Source organism: Ambystoma mexicanum, chromosome 7p (assembly GCF_040938575.1).
Source record: "Ambystoma mexicanum isolate Mex_15411 chromosome 7p, UKY_AmexF1_1, whole genome shotgun sequence".
Classification (NCBI taxonomy): domain Eukaryota; kingdom Metazoa; phylum Chordata; class Amphibia; order Caudata; family Ambystomatidae; genus Ambystoma; species Ambystoma mexicanum.
In genome coordinates, this window is record NC_090939.1 from 673,278,624 (window position 1) to 673,295,945 (window position 17,322).

Sequence of the window (17,322 nt, forward strand, 5' to 3'; positions counted from 1 at the left end):
ACCTGAAGGCCTTCCCTCCCAAGGCGAGCCCCCTCTACTGCTAGCAGCTTGGTGAAAACCCTGGGTGCTGAAGAAAGACCGAAAGGAAGGACTTTGAACTGGTAATGACAGTTCCCCACTTTGAATAGTGGGAACAATACATTGGACTGGCTTTTAATAAAAAAAAAAATGAAAACAACAGTTACCTCTGTTGAGCAATGTGTTTGGTCAGACCACTCATATGTATACTTTGAATTTTATCTGCCCCCTTTTCAAGATACACTTATGAACAGGACCCAGGCCACTGGTGCTATCTCGAAATTATAGGAAAGTGACCAGTGAGACCTTTAGAGCTCAAGTGACACCACTGTTACCTTCATTAGAAAACCCTATATCACTTGAAGAGTACCTTGCTTCTTTTATAAATGCTACAAACGGGGAGCGCTGTTGAGCTGCCAGGCAAGATGGCCACTTAAGTGGAGAGCTCCTGCCGACCAAAATCTGTTGCAACTAATTAATCAGGATACACCTGATCCTGCTCTCGCTTGACTGACCCTGCGGGCTGCTGCCGGTTCCGTCCATTCGGGAACCTCATTTCATCTTGAATAGGTGCCGGGCTCCTGCGTATTGGACCCACTGCAGTAGTTGCGCGCTCATGGCCTGCTGTGGGGGAGGGCTGTGTGGTGTTCTTCCTGCGCCGTGACTGGAGTGCAGCGACCCGTCTGTGGCGCCTACTGCGGACTGTCCCGCTGGACGCAAGCCTTTCTTGGCCCCTTCTGGCTCCCGGCAGTGGTTCCCATGGTGCTGCCTGGATCGGACGGGTGCCGGGCTCGAGGGCCGTCCCGGTGCATCGTGGTGTCCGGGTGCTGTTCCGCCAGTCCGGCGGGCGGTTGGGGGCTCGGCACTGGTGATCCCGCGTGGCTGCCCTAACTCTGGCTGTGTGAGCGGGCGGCCAGGAGCCTTATTGGTGCCACTGTGTGCTTTGCCTGTCACCAGACTGTGCGGGCTGGTGTGGCCGCGGGCTGCTGTGGCGAGGCTTGCCCGTTTAGACTGGCGTGCAGGCTCCGAGGGCCTGGCCCCTGCCCCCGGACTTTACTGTGGCGGTGATCCTGGATGTGGATGCGCTGGGGCCTTCACCTGCATATACGTACGAGGAGCAGCCTGCCTTCCCCTACGTCCCGAGTCTGGCTTGGAGGAGACAGGGCTTGCGCCCCTGCCTGGCAGTACACGGTGGGTGTGAGGACGGGATGAGCGGGGTTCTTTCATTCCATGCAGCCTGGGTGTGCTGGGGTTGAGGCGGTGGTATGTGACCGACAACTGTCTGCGCAGGGTGCTGAATAGTCTGTTCTCCCTGGTGCCCTTATATAGGAGATCTCTTTAGAGACGCTGCTGGGCTCCGGACTTCTCCTTACATCTGTGGGCTCCATTCCTGAACTGTCGGATCCGGCTTTTGCTGTCTGCTGTGGTGGTTCAGTGCTTTGGCAGCTCTATTGGCATTGTTGGAGCGGTTGGATTTTTGGGCCAATTGACTTGGTGTGGCGGGCCTTCTGCATCCTTTGCCACGCAGGGGGTGTTGCTGTACTGCGGGGCCGGCCGCCCCCTCTTTTGGACTTGGTGCATGGCGGCGATCTGATGTGGCCGTGTTGAGACCGGGGCGGCGACTGTGTTGCATGCGCTGATCTGGGCCTCCTTCCCTCACCTATTCCTCCCTGATTGGGTCCTTACACCCCTAGGCCATGACCAAAGGAGCTGCATCTAAGAAGAGGGGCCCAATGCACACTTACACCAATACTCTGTCCAAATCCTCTGCAACTGTGGGAGACCATCCGGCGGATGGGCAGTCCTGCTCCCCCACGACACCGAGGGAGAAACACCTGCAGGCAACTGTGCAGAGTGGCTTTCTTGCTGTAAATACTAAGCTGGATGATACAGTTTCTACCATTGGTTCCCTAAATAAATGCTACAAACCAAGGTTTCGATTCCTTAGCCCCTTTAAAACCCTCCAAAATGAATAGGACCATTGGTCATAACAAATGGCTCTCATCAGACATCTTGCAAGGCTAAGCGTTGTTGGAGAAAAAATCCAACAATTGAATTGGCCACAATTTACAAACAGGCAGCAAGATTATACATGCAAAGCATTTTTAAGGCTCAGGCAAAGAACTTAAATGAGAGAGTGGAACAAGCTAAATCCAAGCCCCAGGAATTCTATGACAAGACCGGAGGCGAGCATTATGCTTATTCTTCTTTAATTACTGCTAACCACAGCTTTTAAAATCTTCTTTTGTTTTCATCTATAACTTTTTTTTTTTTTTTTTTTTTAACAAAGAAAAAGGAAATATGAAAACATCAACTTTCCAAAACTTCACAAACTACTCTTCCCATGAGGCTTCTCTGTCTAGTAGTCCCCAGCCTCTCTTTCAATGTCCAATCAGTCCATCTTCCTCACTATAAACCCCTGAAACTCTGGGTCCCTTCCTCTTCTTTTTTGCTGCGGAGCCACAGATAAGTACAAGCAAGAGAGAGCGATAGGGAGCGATCCTTCCTTCCTGAGCAATATTTTCCTAGTGCACCGCAAGGACAAAGTTCGTCCAGTAATCAATCTGAAGGAGCTCAACAGCTGGCTAGTTTACAAACACTTCAAGATGGAGGGGATCCATCTGCTAGGAGATTTGCTCAGGAAGGGGGACTGGCTTGCGCGCCTAGATCTAAAAGACGCTTATCTTACCGTGCCCATAGCGGCACCATTTCGACGCTTCCTAAGGTTCAGATGGAGAGGCGAACTCTGGCAATTCAAATGCCTGCCATTCGGCCTAGCATCCGCCCCATGGGCTTTCACCAAGCTTATGAGGCCCGTAGCAACAGCACTCAGAGAACAAGGGTGCCGGATGATTGTATATTTAGACGACATTCTGTTCATGGCCGAAGACAAAGACCGTTTAAAGCAACAGATCCTCTGGGCAATAGAGCTGATCTCCAATCTGGGATTCCTAGTAAACAGGAGCAAGTCGGAGCTAACGCCCACCAGACGTCTAGAATTCTTAGGCTTCACCATAGATACGAAGAAAGCTACGTTAGAGTTGCCGACTCAGAAGATGAAAGCTATCAAGAAGGATCTGAAAGCAGCGCTCAAAAGGCCGCTGATTTCGCTTCGTTACCTAGCCAGGATAGTGGGGCTGCTTGCAGCCTCCATTCAGGCAGTTTTTCCCGGCCCATTACATTATCGGGCCCTTCAGAGGTTAAAGATCAAATACTTGAGGAAAGGCTGGAGATACCATCGGCTAGTCCCCCTAGACGAAGAAAGCAAGGCCGAGCTAAACTGGTGGTTACACAATATGGAAGCCTGGAACGGCAGAGCTATTTTCGGCGACGTGCCAGAGCTAATCATAGAGTCAGACGCCAGCAGGTCTGGCTGGGGAGCGCGATGTGGTACGCTAGAAACAGGGGGAAAATGGTCAGCAGGAGAATTAGAACTACATATCAATTGTCTAGAGCTTCTAGCAGGGTCTTTCGCAGTAAAAGCCTTTACCAGAGACAGAGCGCACTGCAGCATTCTCCTCAGAATGGACAACATATCTGCAGTGAGGTATATCAACAAACTAGGGGGCACCAAATCCAAAATGTTAGCGGAATTAGCGAAGAATTTCTGGCACGAATGCCTGCAGAGACATATCGCAGTGACGGCGGAATATCTACCAGGGGCCCTGAATGCAGTGGCAGACTGGAACTCGCGTCACCTAGTAGACTACAGCGATTGGAGACTACACAGGGACGTCTTCAAGAAACTGGAAGCGAAATGGGGCCCCCTACACATGGACCTGTTCGCCTCGAGACTGAACTCTCAGCTACCGAATTACTTCAGCTGGAGACTAGACCCGGAAGCCCAGGGCACCGATGCATTTCTGCACCACTGGGGGTCTCAGAGACATTATGCGTTTCCCCCCTTCGCGATGCTGGCGAGGGTACTAGCAAAAGTGCGCAGGGACAAAGCCCAGATAGTGATAGTGACGCCAGAGTGGAAGTCACAAGCCTGGTTTCCAGTTCTGATGGAACTTTCTACGGATTTTCCACAGAGGATTGCATGCAGACCAGACTTGCTAGTGGATCCGGCAGGAGTTCCCCATCCTCTGATAGAGGATCGATCTTTATATCTGATAGCGTGCAGAATTTCAGGCACAGATGGCGATTGCCGGGACTTTCGGAAGACGCTACAAGACTTATCAATATGTCATGGGCTCCATCTACAATCAGGAGCTATAATTCCGCATGGCAAGCCTGGGACTTATGGTGCAGGAGGAGGAGTATATCTCCCATTTCAGCACCTGTAGTACAAGTAGTGAATTTCCTAGCCACCCTTCCTGTAGCAGGTAGAGCTTTCAGGACAGTAGGGGTTTATAGATCTGCAATTTCGGCAGGGCACGAGCTAGTGGACGGCGCTCCGGTGGGGGAACACCCAGCAATATCCAGATTACTGAAGGGCGTGAAGATGTCCAAGCCCCCCGGAGCAAAGTATTCATCACTGTGGGATGTACAGAAGGTGATACAGCTGTTTCAGATATGGCCGGATAATAATTTTTTATCAGGAAAACAGCTCTCGGGCAAACTGGCTACGCTTCTTTGCTTAGTTTCTTGCAGAAGAGTTTCAGATGTCAAAGCGCTGGAGATAGATAGGAAAATGTATTACCCAGAGGGGATAGCGTTTACCATTGCGCAGCGTACCAAGTCAAATTCTAAAGTGATATCATATCCATATTGGCCAAATAACGAGAAATTGTGCGTAGCGAATTGCATTAAGCGTTATGAAGCAGCGACAGCAGACGTTAGACCGCATGGAGTGAAGCAATTGCTTATAGCGCGTATAAAGCCATACAAAGCAGTCAAATCAGCTACTATAGCCAGATGGGTGAAAGAGATAATGGAACTAGCGGGCATAGACACGTCTAAATTTGGAGCTCATTCTACCAGAGGAGCGATGGCTTCACGAGCTTTTGCAGTCGGAGTTCCACTGCAGGAGATCATGAAAGCAGCAGACTGGTCAAGCGAATCAATCTTTAAGACTTTTTATTTCAAACCAGTATCCAATATAGCGGCTGCTGTAGTGGAAAGCTTTGAACAAGCATAATGCTCGCCTCCGGTCTTGTCATAGAATAAAGATTGCCCATGCGACTAGCGCAGGAAGTCTTGATTCTATTAAAGACACGGAGGCGAGCATTATCCCACCCTATGAAATACAGTGTTATGTTACGTTGTGATCTGTATTGATTGAAATAGATTATGTATAAGTTTCATTATGACATAAGATGACTGTATTTCCCTTCCCTAACAAGTGTTTTTCTTTTTGCATAGGAGAAGAGCAAAAGAATAGCAGAGATTAGAATATGGAAGGAGTCAGTTCAGCGAATTTAGAGTACAGCCAGTCGTTAAAAAAAAAAAAAAAAAAAAAGAAGACCTTTCGGCTGGAGTTTTGAGAATTTAATTGGAGTTGGACTTTGTTCAGTTATTGGATACGCCGCAAAAGAAGAGGAAGGGACCCAGAGTTTCAGGGGTTTATAGTGAGGAAGATGGACTGATTGGACATTGAAAGAGAGGCTGGGGACTACTAGACAGAGAAGCCTCATGGGAAGAGTAGTTTGTGAAGTTTTGGAAAGTTGATGTTTTCATATTTCCTTTTTCTTTGTTAAAAAAAAAAAAAAAAAAAAGTTATAGATGAAAACAAAAGAAGATTTTAAAAGCTGTGGTTAGCAGTAATTAAAGAAGAATAAGCATAATGCTCGCCTCCGTGTCTTTAATAGAATCAAGACTTCCTGCGCTAGTCGCATGGGCAATCTTTATTATTTAAGGTCCTGCAGGAGTTAACGGGGTCACCGGCTACAATCCCGATACCGGAAGACAATGCCTGGTGTCATGCTATTATTCAAAAAACTATGGAACACCTGCAGGCTATTAAAGAGCAGGTAAACATGATCTATGATGTTAGAACTTCTGGGAACCCACCCACTGCTCTTAAGCACTATAGCTCTACGTCCTTCTCATTTAAGGAGATATCTTCCCGGCCTTGTTTAAGGATTTTGCAGAAACACTTGCCCCCGGGGTAACCGCTCTTTTAGTGAGGCATATATTCCCTGAGAATATAAGAGACCTGGATAACCACTCTGCTAAAAATTAAAACTTGCGCCCCACTGTCCCCGGAAATTAAAGGTCACCACTAATGTGCCATTTATACTAAAAGTGATTGATAGGATTGCCTATATGCAATACCAGAATTTTGTAGAGAGCAATGACATTCTGGCCTATGAACAGTCTTGTTTCCGAGCTAATCGCAGTTCTGAGACCGCTCTGTTGGATCTACAATCCAATATTGCCAATATTATTGAGAAAGGTAACACATTGTTACTTCTATTATTGGACCTCTCCTCAGCTTTTGATTTGATTGACCACACATTATTGGTGGACAGATTAATTGAGATAGCGAAATATACCCCGCACACTGCCAATTGGTTTAAATCTTTTCTAGAACCTAGAATGGCCACAGTGGTCAAAGGAGCAGCTTCCTTGAAAATATCACCTTTGATATATGGAGTGCCACAGGACTCATGCCTGCCTCCATTACTTTTTAATGTTTTCTCTAAACCCCTATGTGACCTGCTCATAACTCTGGGTGTCCGGTTTACCAACTACGCCGATGACACCCAGATAGTTTTTGAGCTATGTGGCATATAATAATAATAATTTGGCATTTATATAGCGCCACGAACCCTCAGGTATCTGATCGCTGCTTATTATTACCCACGGTGTGTGGTGCTCATTTATCGACCTCGGAAGGATGAAAGGCTGAGTTTGGCCCCGCCGGGATTCGAACCTGCGTTAGCAGACTCTGCACCGATGTCAAAGTGAGTGCTCTACTCGCTGTGCCACTTGACTGGCTTAATACAGGGACGATGTTCTTTGAGTCAATGGGGTGTGTGAAGCCATACGAACATGGATGGCAGTAAATTCTCTAGCTCTTAATGAGGAAAACACTGAGCTGCTGATTGCAGGCACCCAACAAAGACTGAAAACGTTGTATGACCAGTATGCATGTTTTAAGATAAACGGTAATGATATAGCAGTGTCTGAACATGTAAAAACCTTAGGAGTATTTTTTAGCTCCCATCTATCTTTTAAGAGGCATATTTCATACTTTAAATGAACATGCGCCTTCTACACAAATCTACTCTGACAAATATGTCCGAACCTGTCCGAAACGAACAGAGCTATGATTGCAGGTGCAATCATAAATACAACACTGGATTACTGCAATACTCTCTTGATGAGTACATTTAAGACAAATATTAAAAAGTTGCAAGTAATTCAAAATGCAGCGGTCCGGGCAGTCTATGGACTGAGTCAACGCTCGAAGATCTCATCTACCAGCAGGAAATTACACTGGCTCCCTGTGGAGCAGCAAATTAAATTCAAAGGCGCAGTTCTGGTGTACAAATGCTGATCAGGCAATGCGCCCCGCTATCTTGCCAACAGGATCAAAGGATCGTCTGTTAGAGGGACCCTTCGCTCCAATGGCAATCGGCCGCAAGTTTTCCTCAAGAGGCTTGATAGTGCCAGTTTTAATGTCTGGGCACCCACCACTTGGAACCCTCTCCCTCTTGATCTCAAGAACTGGATCTTCCCAACGACTGCCTGCCTTCTTTTATGTTATATGTCTGTTTATATCTGTGTGAGCGCCTTAAGGCCCATGGGTGATTGGCGCAACACAAAAAACAATATAGATAGATGAGGATGAACCCACTTTCTGATGTTCTGTACTGTAGATGTCTACTTATTTTGTCAGTAAGATAACTTCTCCAGCATGGGGTCTGGCATGGATTCACATGCTCATGAATATTCCCCGTCGTCAGGCTGGGAATCCTCGGTAAAGAAAAAACCAGTATCAGTTTCGTTTCTGATCTGTCTTTCGTAGTAATAACCAATCACTGGTCTCTGCGTCATACTGACCACAGCCAATCACTGCCCTCTACCTAAGCACCGCCTCTGGCAGCCATCTTCAGATTTTTACCGCACGTTCATGTGTTGGGATCCTCGTGCTATTGCTCTCGAGCGTTAGTGCTATTTTTTCACGTTTTTTCTCAAAAACTTCGTTTTTTCGGTCAAAAGAGCCTCAAGCTCCACCGACTCTCCATCCGATCAACGGGGACCCGTGTCGGATTCGTCTGCGCCCCTCAAGGGTGAAGATTTCGTCGAGCTACGCTTTTGGAGGACTCCAGAAGTTTCTCAGGCCCGGACATGGCCCAGGAGAAGGGAAGCTCGACGCCCGGAAAGCTGTTCAGGATCTGCCCTGGATGCCAGCTCCAGAACGTCTTTAAGGAGGACGAACACTCCTTTTGTCTCTACTGCTTACATGAGGACAAGACGCACGTGGCGAAGGACTGTGCGTTTTGCGGCAACATGTCGGAGCGGACCATGAAGGACCGCCATCAACGTCTCGCCAACTGGCTGGAAGGGAAGAGCCCGTCCGGCGAGAAGAAGAGGAAGAAATCCGAGCGGTCTTCTAAGACCTTTGAGGACGCCCCGGCGACGGGGGTCCAACATAAGGCCAAGCACCGCGAGTCCGCTGGCACCGGGAGCGCCGAACGGTCGGGCTCTACGGGCGCCAGGCTGGGCGCACCCTCCCCGGCACCATCAGCCAAGCCCTCTATCGAAGCTGTCGCGGCGGCCCTGGCTCAGCCTGTGGAGGCTACACCAGTGGTGGCGACCTCGGGGCTCAGAGTCTCCCTGTCACCTCGGAGGGAGTCCTCTTTTGTGCCCATCGATAGGACCCCCGTGAAATCCCCCGTGGGGAAGAAAAAGGGGGGGCAGGGCGTCGTCGTAGATTCGGCCTCAACCTCGGAGGAGGAGCTGGTCGAGGTCTTAAGCCACGGCCTCGGCGTGGAAGAAGACCGGCCCGTCGGGATGGATCCCGACGCAGGTGACGACATCGTCGAGGGTACCGACGGGGCCCCTGATCGCCCGCCGGATTCCCCTCTGCCAGCGCCGCGAGATAGCTCGGCGGCCATTTTGTTGGCTATACAGTCCTTATGCTCAGAGATAAGGACGAGACTACCATTGCCGACGGAACCTCTCCCGTCGGGGGACCCAGAACCGGGACCTTCTGGGGTTCCCCCTACCAAGAAAAGAAGGATCCACCCTCCTCCTCCTTTTCAACCGTCGCGCCCCTTCCAGCCCTCCTCCCCGTCCACCCGAGGGGATGATACGGGGACTGACACGGCAGCGACGGGTACGGACGACGAGGTATACGACGAGGATGTACCGTCGTCGCCTCCCACCAGGGCTTCTCCGCCCGACGAGATTGGATCGTTCCACTCCATGATCGCCAGGGCATCCGAGCTTTTCCAACTCTGCCCTGAGGAGAAGAAGAAGGAAGGTTTCCTTTATCAGCGGCGCGAGGCCAAGAGGAAGACGGTCCTCGCAGTGCCTCTATTGGACGACATTTGAGATGAGGGCCTCACCCTCCTCAAGAACCCTTCCACGACGCCAGCTAGAAGAGACCGGTACGAGAAAAAGTACCGGGTCCCGGACACGGCCCCCCTGTGCCTCCGGGCGCAGCCTACCCCGGACTCCGTCGTCTCCGCGGCGGCCAGGAAGAAAGCGGGGGGGGGTGCGGCCTCCACATCGACTTCCCCACCGGACGGCGAGGGAAAGATATTGGACGCTATGGGACGCAGGGTCATCTCGTCTGCAGCGACGACGATTAAAGCTGCCAACGCCTTGGCTATCGTGGCCCGATACGACAGGGAGCTCTGGTACAAACTGGCTCCCCTGCTGGACTTCTTGCCGGACGACAAGAGGGCAGAGGCCCTGGAGATCCTGCAGGAAGGTGAGGTGGCTTCGGACCACGCCATTACCGTTGCGACGGACATCGCCGACACTGGATTCCGCCAGTTGGGCAACGGCGTTTGCCTTAGGCGGCGTGGATGGCTCAAGGCTAAGGACTTCCGTCAAGACGTTCAGACCAGAGTCCTGGACATGCCCTTCGATGGGAACAACCTGTTTGGGAAAACAGTGGACGATTCCCTTCAGGCCATTAAAGCGGACACCGAGACGGCCCGGGCCCTTGGAGTTCTGCAACAACGACGGACGCCCTTTCGGAGCAGCGGAGGCAAGGGCGCCTCCAAAGGTTCCGGCGGCGGTTTCTCCTCCTACCGTCAAGCGGCCCGCTCGTCGTCTCAGGAGGCCTACAGAGGACGAGGCAAGTCTGGCGGACCCCGCCGTCGTCGCCAAGGACAAGGCGGCAAAGCCTCGTCGAAGCAGGATTGAACCGGCTGTGGGGTCGGGCCCTCACCGAAGCACCCTGGTGGGAGGCCGGCTGGCGAGCTTCGTCAGCGTGTGGGAGTCCATCTCCACCGACTGTTGGGTGCTGGGCGCCTTGGCCCGGGGCCACGCGCTCGAGTTTCAAAGAAAGTGTCCGCGCATCCCCCCCGTGGCCAGGAAAGAACTTCACGTCCCTCAACTTCTCCTGGAGGTAAAGGCGATGCTCAGGAAGGGCGCCATCGAACTTGTCCCAAAGAGGCTTCGGGGCTCCGGAGTTTACTCGAGATACTTCCTCGTGAAGAAGAAGACGGGGGGATGGCGCCCCGTCCTGGACCTGCGACGTCTGAACAAGTTCATCAAGGCGCAAAAGTTCCGGATGGTCACCCTCCAGCACGTCCTGGGTCAGCTGGAGGAAGGAGACTTCCTGTCGTCGTTGGATTTGGAGGATGCCTACTTCCATATTCCCATTCTGAAGGGGCACCGAAAATTCCTCAGGTTTGTGGTCCAAGGGCGTCATTACCAGTTCAAAGCCCTCCCCTTCGGACTACGGTCGGCACCCAGGGTGTTCACCAAGTGCCTCGCACCGGTGGCGGCGCAGCTGCGCCGCGAAGGGATACACATCTACCCCTACCTGGACGACTGGCTCATCCGAGCCAAGACAAGGGAGCTCGCCGTGGTTCACACGGCAAGGACCGTCCAACTTCTCACGGACCTGGGATTCTCTGTGAACTACGCCAAATCACACCTGGTACCCGCGCAAGACGCTCTGTTTCTGGGAGCGAGGCTCAACACAGTGTCCCTTCTGGCCTCCCCGTCGGAGGAGAGGACCAGGACCATCGTGGGCAAGGTGCAGCGGATGTTGGTGGCCGACGCGGCCAAGGTGAGGTCCATCAAGTCCCTCCTTGGAATGATGTCTTCCTGCATCTACCTCATTCCCATGTGCAGGCTCCGGATGCGCCCGTTGCAGGAGTTCCTGGACGCGCGCTGGATCCAAACGACGGGCAGCTTCGAGGAAGGGATCATACTCGACGAGAGTTTCCGACGAGCGATCCGGTGGTGGGGCACACGCGCGCATCTGACGGCGGGCATGGACTTCCAGACCCCAGCCCACCAGGAGACAGTGACCACGGATGCCTCCCTGGAAGGGTGGGGAGCGCACACCGAAAATCTGCACGCAAGAGGCCTTTGGCTCCCGACGGAGAAATCCTTACATATCAACGTCCTGGAGCTCCGTGCAGTGTTTTGGGCCCTCAGGTCCTTCCTTCCGTCCCTCAAGGGCAAGGTGGTGAGGATCTTCACCGACAACACCACCACCATGTTTTACATCAGGAAACAGGGCGGAACCAGGTCCCCAGCACTGTCCAAGGAGGCGCAGGACCTGTGGCATTGGGCAGTCGCCCAAGGGATGTTTCTGGTGCCGTTTCATCTGGCAGGGATAAAAAACACCATCGCCGACTCACTCAGCAGGGAGCTGCGCTCGTGCCACGAGTGGGAACTATGGCAGGATCTAGTGGATCGCCTCTTCCGACGGTGGGGCACACCCCAGATCGACCTGTTCGCGACGGCGACGAACTCCAAGTGCCGGAGGTTCGCCAGCAGGTTTCCCCAGGCGAGGAGCATGGGCGATGCTTTCTCGTTCCCCTGGGAGGGCCTGTTCCTCTACGCGTTCCCTCCTTTGCCACTGCTAATCCGGCTCGTCAACCAGCTCAAGAGGTCACGGTGCAGGATGATCCTCGTCGCACCTGCGTGGCCGAGGCAGATATGGTTCCCGGACCTTCTGGACTTGTCAGCGTCCCCGCCAATCAAACTGCCGGTGGACGCGGATCTGCTCTCCAGGGAAGGAGGCGCCATCCTCCACCACGACCCGAAATCGCTGAACTTGCAGGCCTGGCTCCTGCAGCGCTAGAGTTTGGAGGATACGACATACCGGCCGACTGCTGAGAGGTTCTTGCAAAGGCCAGGGCGTCCTCGACTCTTAAATGCTACGGACACAAATGGAAGAGGTTCTCTGTCTGGTGCCACGCACAGAAGATTAACCCTCTACGGATTACGGCTCCCCAAGTACTGCCGTACCTGCTGACGCTGGCCAAAGCTGGACTGGCACACGCGTCCATCAAGATTCATCTTGCTGTGATCTCCCGATACACCAGAACCACGGGCGGACGTCCTTGTGGTCTCATCGTCTGGTGAAAGAGTTCATGAAGGGACTGTTCAGATCGTTCCCGCCGGTGAAAGCTCCGGCCCCGGCGTGGGAGCTCAACGTGGTGCTGACCAAGCTCATGGGACCTCCGTTCGAGCCTCTGCACTCGGCCCCGTTGAAGTTTCTGTCGTGGAAAACAGCGTTTCTTGTGGCCATCACCTCCGCACGACGGGTGGGAGAGATCCAGGCCCTTTCCTGCAAGGCCCCGTACTTGACTTTTCACGACACGAGGGTAGTGCTCAGGACGCACCCCTCCTTCATGCCCAAGGTACCGTCGGACTTCCACCTCAACGAACCCTTGGTGTTGCCTGTGTTCTTCCCGTCGCCTTCGTTGCCGGCTGAGAGGACTTTGCACTCGCTGGATGTGGCTAGAGCGCTGAAGTTCTAAGTGGACCGCACGAAGTGTTTTCGGAAGACGTCACAACTCTTTGTGAACTTTGGACCTGTCAATCGGGGGAAGGCTCTCTCGAAGGCTTCCATTTCCAGATGGCTCTCCGGCTGTATCATGTACTGTCACCGGTTGGCAAACCGACCACTGCCTGGCCGTCCGAGAGCCCATTCCACCAGAGCGATCGCAGCTACCACGGCGTTCCTATCTGGTGTGCCCCTGCTGGACATATGCAGGGCTGCTACGTGGAGGTCGATGCACACCTTCACGAAATTCTACTGCGTCGACCGGGATTCCAGGGAGGAGTCCAGGGTCGGCCAAGCAGTGCTGCGCAACCTGTTCGCCTGAGGTGAGCCTGGTGAGGAGGTAAGATGCTTAATGTTGAGTTGATGTGATGCTTAATGTTGAGCCTTTGCCACCTCCCGTGGTTGTGCATGTGTGTACTGCTATGTATTCTTTATTCATGAGCATGTGAATCCATGCCAGACCCCATGCTGGAGAAGGAACAAGTTACTTACCTGTAACTGTTGTTCTCCAGCATGGGTCTGGCATGGATTCACATGCGAACCCTCCCGCCTACCCCTCTGCGGCTCTTCACTTGGTCATACTGCCACTTCACGTGCTTCCAAATCTGAAGATGGCGGCCAGAGGCGGTGCTTAGGTAGAGGGCAGTCATTGGCTGTGGTCAGTATGACGCAGAGACCAGTGATTGGTTATTACTACGAAAGACAGATCAGAAACTAAACTGATACTGGTTTTTTCTTTACCGAGGATTCCCAGCCTGACGACGGGGAATATTCATGAGCATGTGAATCCATGCCAGACCCATGCTGGAGAACAACAGTTACAGGTAAGTAACTTGTTCCTTTTTTCATTTAATCTAGAAAAAAATACATATTACATAAAATACTCTCAAATGACTTCAACAATATGATGAAAACCTGTAATGTAAATGAATTGTTTTTTTAAGTGCCTTACATGTTTGTTTGGTTTATAAAAAAGTCACACACGCGTTTCATTTTTATTTTCTCAAGGAAAAGAATGAACGATATCTTCTACTCTTCCCTCACGTTTTGCTGATGTTGTCTGCCAGCCCAAGGATGAGTGGTTTTATTTATCAGGTACGTTAAAGGTAACAAAGATTCTTATTTAATTACTTGTCTAAGTATGCTTTTGAGGAAAATAAAAGCTTTAGCAGAATAATGATGCAAGCAATAGTTGTTTCAGTATACAGTTTATTATCACCATACTCTAGGCCTTCTTATGAGACTGTGATGTGTACATTGCGGCTTATTGCACAGACACACCGTAACAGCGCCCACAGTAACATGACCCAGTTAAAAATACTTGCTCGAATCAAAGATGGTATTTTTCTTGTTTGTATGTTGTGAAGAATACTGCAGATCCCTCACTGAAACCCTGCCTAAAGCCTCCTACCAGATGGACAGGGGAGGCCAGATGCTTCCTGATCCCAACCCTGGGCGTGGTGTACTGCGGGAGGATCACCTGGGTAGACACAGGGCCCATGGTAGTGAGGAGATTCTGTGAGATGGGACACAGTATTTTCCCTCTGATGGAGATATTCTTACCACTATGCCAGAAGAGGTTATAGCTTATTATCATTTTAATATCTCTCAACCACCTGTTAAATCTAAGGTGGCAAAACCTAAGATTGCAACATCAAAGCATATTAAACCAAAAGAAAGAACCTTTTTTATCCCTAAAATTAAATGCCCTCCTCAATACCACGGGTACTACAAGGAATAGCGTAAGTGCTGCCTTCTCTAAACCATATTTCTCTAATAAAGTTAAAACCTACAGCCCTTCTGTCAAAATTACTTAGGGAATTAAAAATACACAGGAAGTAGAAAACCTTAACTTTGAGAAAGTGAACTGCATGTACCAGAATCCCATAGGGATTGAAGGGATTGAGACGAAAAAGAGGGCTGAAGTGACATGTAGAAGTAGAGGACAGGCAATTGGGCCTTACAACCTTTGCAAGGGTCAGGCAATTGACAGTAATGGCGTGCACCTGAAATCAATTGCCCCACGTAAGAGGCATAAAAGGCTGCAGCAGGAAAGGGAATAAGAAAGGAGCTGGAGCAAGAGCTGGAAAGATGGTAGAAGTAGAAGAACGCGAGGCTGGCAGTTCATGAGGAGTGCGATCACTTAAAGGACACCGGAACGTGAAGAAAGCTGTTTTCACCAGCAAGTTCTGAGACTGTCCTGTGTTCACAAACCCTGCCTTGCCTACACTAAGAGACGTGCTGAAGGCGAAGGTCTTCCCAGGTGCGCCTAGTGGCTGTAATTGCAGAGCCGTGACCGTGCTGAAGCCTGAGGCCCGTAACAAAAAGCAAGCCGAGGGACAGATGAGTGAAAGAGACTCCCCGTTGGCATGGCCGGACCTGAGACACCCATGCTGCAAGAGGGTGTGGGTCCCAAGTGTGCCCAAAGCCGTAGTAGAAGAGGAAAAAGTCAGGAAGGTGAAGCAGCCCACAACTGCAGTGTTCCTGGAGCCAGTGAGTAAAGACTGGCGTTCAGATTCACTCCGAAACCCTTGCCGGTAACTGTTACCAGCTCTAAACTGACTCGCATAAGAGTATAAACTAGTAAAAACTGTTCGTCGTTGTGAAGAGTCTTGCTGACCATGGAAATGTATCACAAGCACTTCTAGTAAAATTCGGAGCGCTTGCGTATGAAGAATAGTATTTAATTTCCCATTGTTGAACTATTTATGTTGTCGGAGTGTGCACAAGGCTTTACAACATTAAAGGAAAGGCTGCATGTGGCCAAATATGATTCCCGACCGGAGTTACAAAGTGTCTCCGCTCCGTGTTAATACGTAGGAATACAAACACTTGCAGTTATTTAAGGTTAAAGATCTACCTTTGAGTGGTTGGATGTGCCTAAATCTGTTTTTCCTTTGAAGACTGAACCCTGTAACATTAAGAATAAATATTTTTTAAACCTAGAAGTTGTTGTACAAACAAGAACAACAAGCATTACCCAAGTTAATGGGCAAACCCTTTCTATAGTGAATTCACCCTTGTTTAAATCTATCCACCTGGTTTATGAAGTTGTTAAAAGTCCAGTTTGCTACCTGAAGTTGAAAGTGTGGCAATACAACTTCAAAGTAGCTACTGGAACCAAGAGGGCGTGAATAAAGATGGGGTGTAGAGCTGGTTGCTTGTAAGAAGATTGAGCAAAACAACTGTAATGCTGAGACTGTTGAAGTTAAGAGAAAAGCGCAGTCTGGAAGCAGAGGCAGATTATACTGGTGGCAGTAAGACAGACAAAGTTGAAGCAGAAATACCAGAACTGTGGTGTGTATAATACGGTCAGTGGATGTTACATTGAAGTTGGTTGAACTAGTAGAATACTATGGAACCAAGTAGTCTGTTCTCACGGTAACAGTAGTGGGTGGTTGTCAAGAGGAAAGCAACAGCCCAAGAAATAGCATCCTGACAATTATACCAAATTCACTGCAGAGGCCATAAACACTTGTCAAGTAGTAGGAGAAGTTGTTTCTCTATTCTTTGAACTGTGGCAAAGAAATCTTGGAAAGAAGACATCCAAGTTTACCATTGGTGCTATTAACTGGGCTGGAATTGGAAGGGGATGTTTTCAACTGAAAGCTGAAGAACTGTTACCAGTAGATTTTTGTTTGATGAACTTTTGTTTCATTTGGAACTTGGAAGAACTGGTTCAGAACTTTACTTTTCCTTTTGAACATTCGGATAATCCTGGGGGAAGGATTTACCCAGGACAGGTGAAGGTCATCCAAAGTATTGGTTATTTGTTATTCACCCTTTTAATTTGTTCATGATTCACTTTGAATGTTTTGTTGTTTAGAGTGAGGGCCAGTTTGCTTATGTTAGGACGGATTCCCTTAGCCTTTAGACTTGGTAGGGAATTCCTTGATAGAGTAGGTTTAGCAAGGATTTATTTGAAAAGTTGTGTTTAATTATGAGAAAAACACAAGCAGTTATCCGCCTCACCATGTCTAACCAAATTAGCATGCCTGAAACAATATGTTGGTCGAATGTGCTTTCCAAAATATAATTTCCCAAAAAATAATTTCCATTTTTCGGGACATTTCACTTGGAAATCAGGATTGTTTAATTGTGGCATGGTGTTCATTTTATAAACCAAATGCACTGTATTGTATTTGGATTACAGCCTAGTTTCCCTACAAGTTTACATATTGAGGAACACAATTTCTTTACTTTCTAATAAATCCTTTTCTCAGTGACAGGCCTTACCAGAGGTCGCTTGCAAGGTCGTAGAGAAGAGGAAAGGCATGTCTCTCAAAGATGCCACCTCGCCTTCTGGATGAAACAGAAGGCTGGAGTCCTCCCCAGGAGCAGGTGTCCAACAAAGAGGAAAACCCTATGGGAAAGGTAACAAACCTCCTCCTCTAGGCCAGAGATACAGTTCTAGGAACTTGCCA

At 50.0% G+C, this 17,322-nt stretch overlaps 1 protein-coding gene across 5 annotated transcripts in view; it reads left to right on the forward strand.

Moving 5' to 3' along the window:
* ARHGEF7 (Rho guanine nucleotide exchange factor 7) overlaps positions 1-17,322 on the forward strand; it is a 1,715,641-nt gene that overhangs the window by 1,186,928 nt on the left and 511,391 nt on the right. For all 5 annotated transcript variants that reach the window (XM_069636766.1, XM_069636768.1, XM_069636767.1 and 2 more), the window contains one exon: positions 13,907-13,993. In XM_069636766.1, coding sequence (XP_069492867.1) covers positions 13,907-13,993 — 87 coding nt within the window. The remainder of the gene's footprint in view (positions 1-13,906; positions 13,994-17,322) is intronic.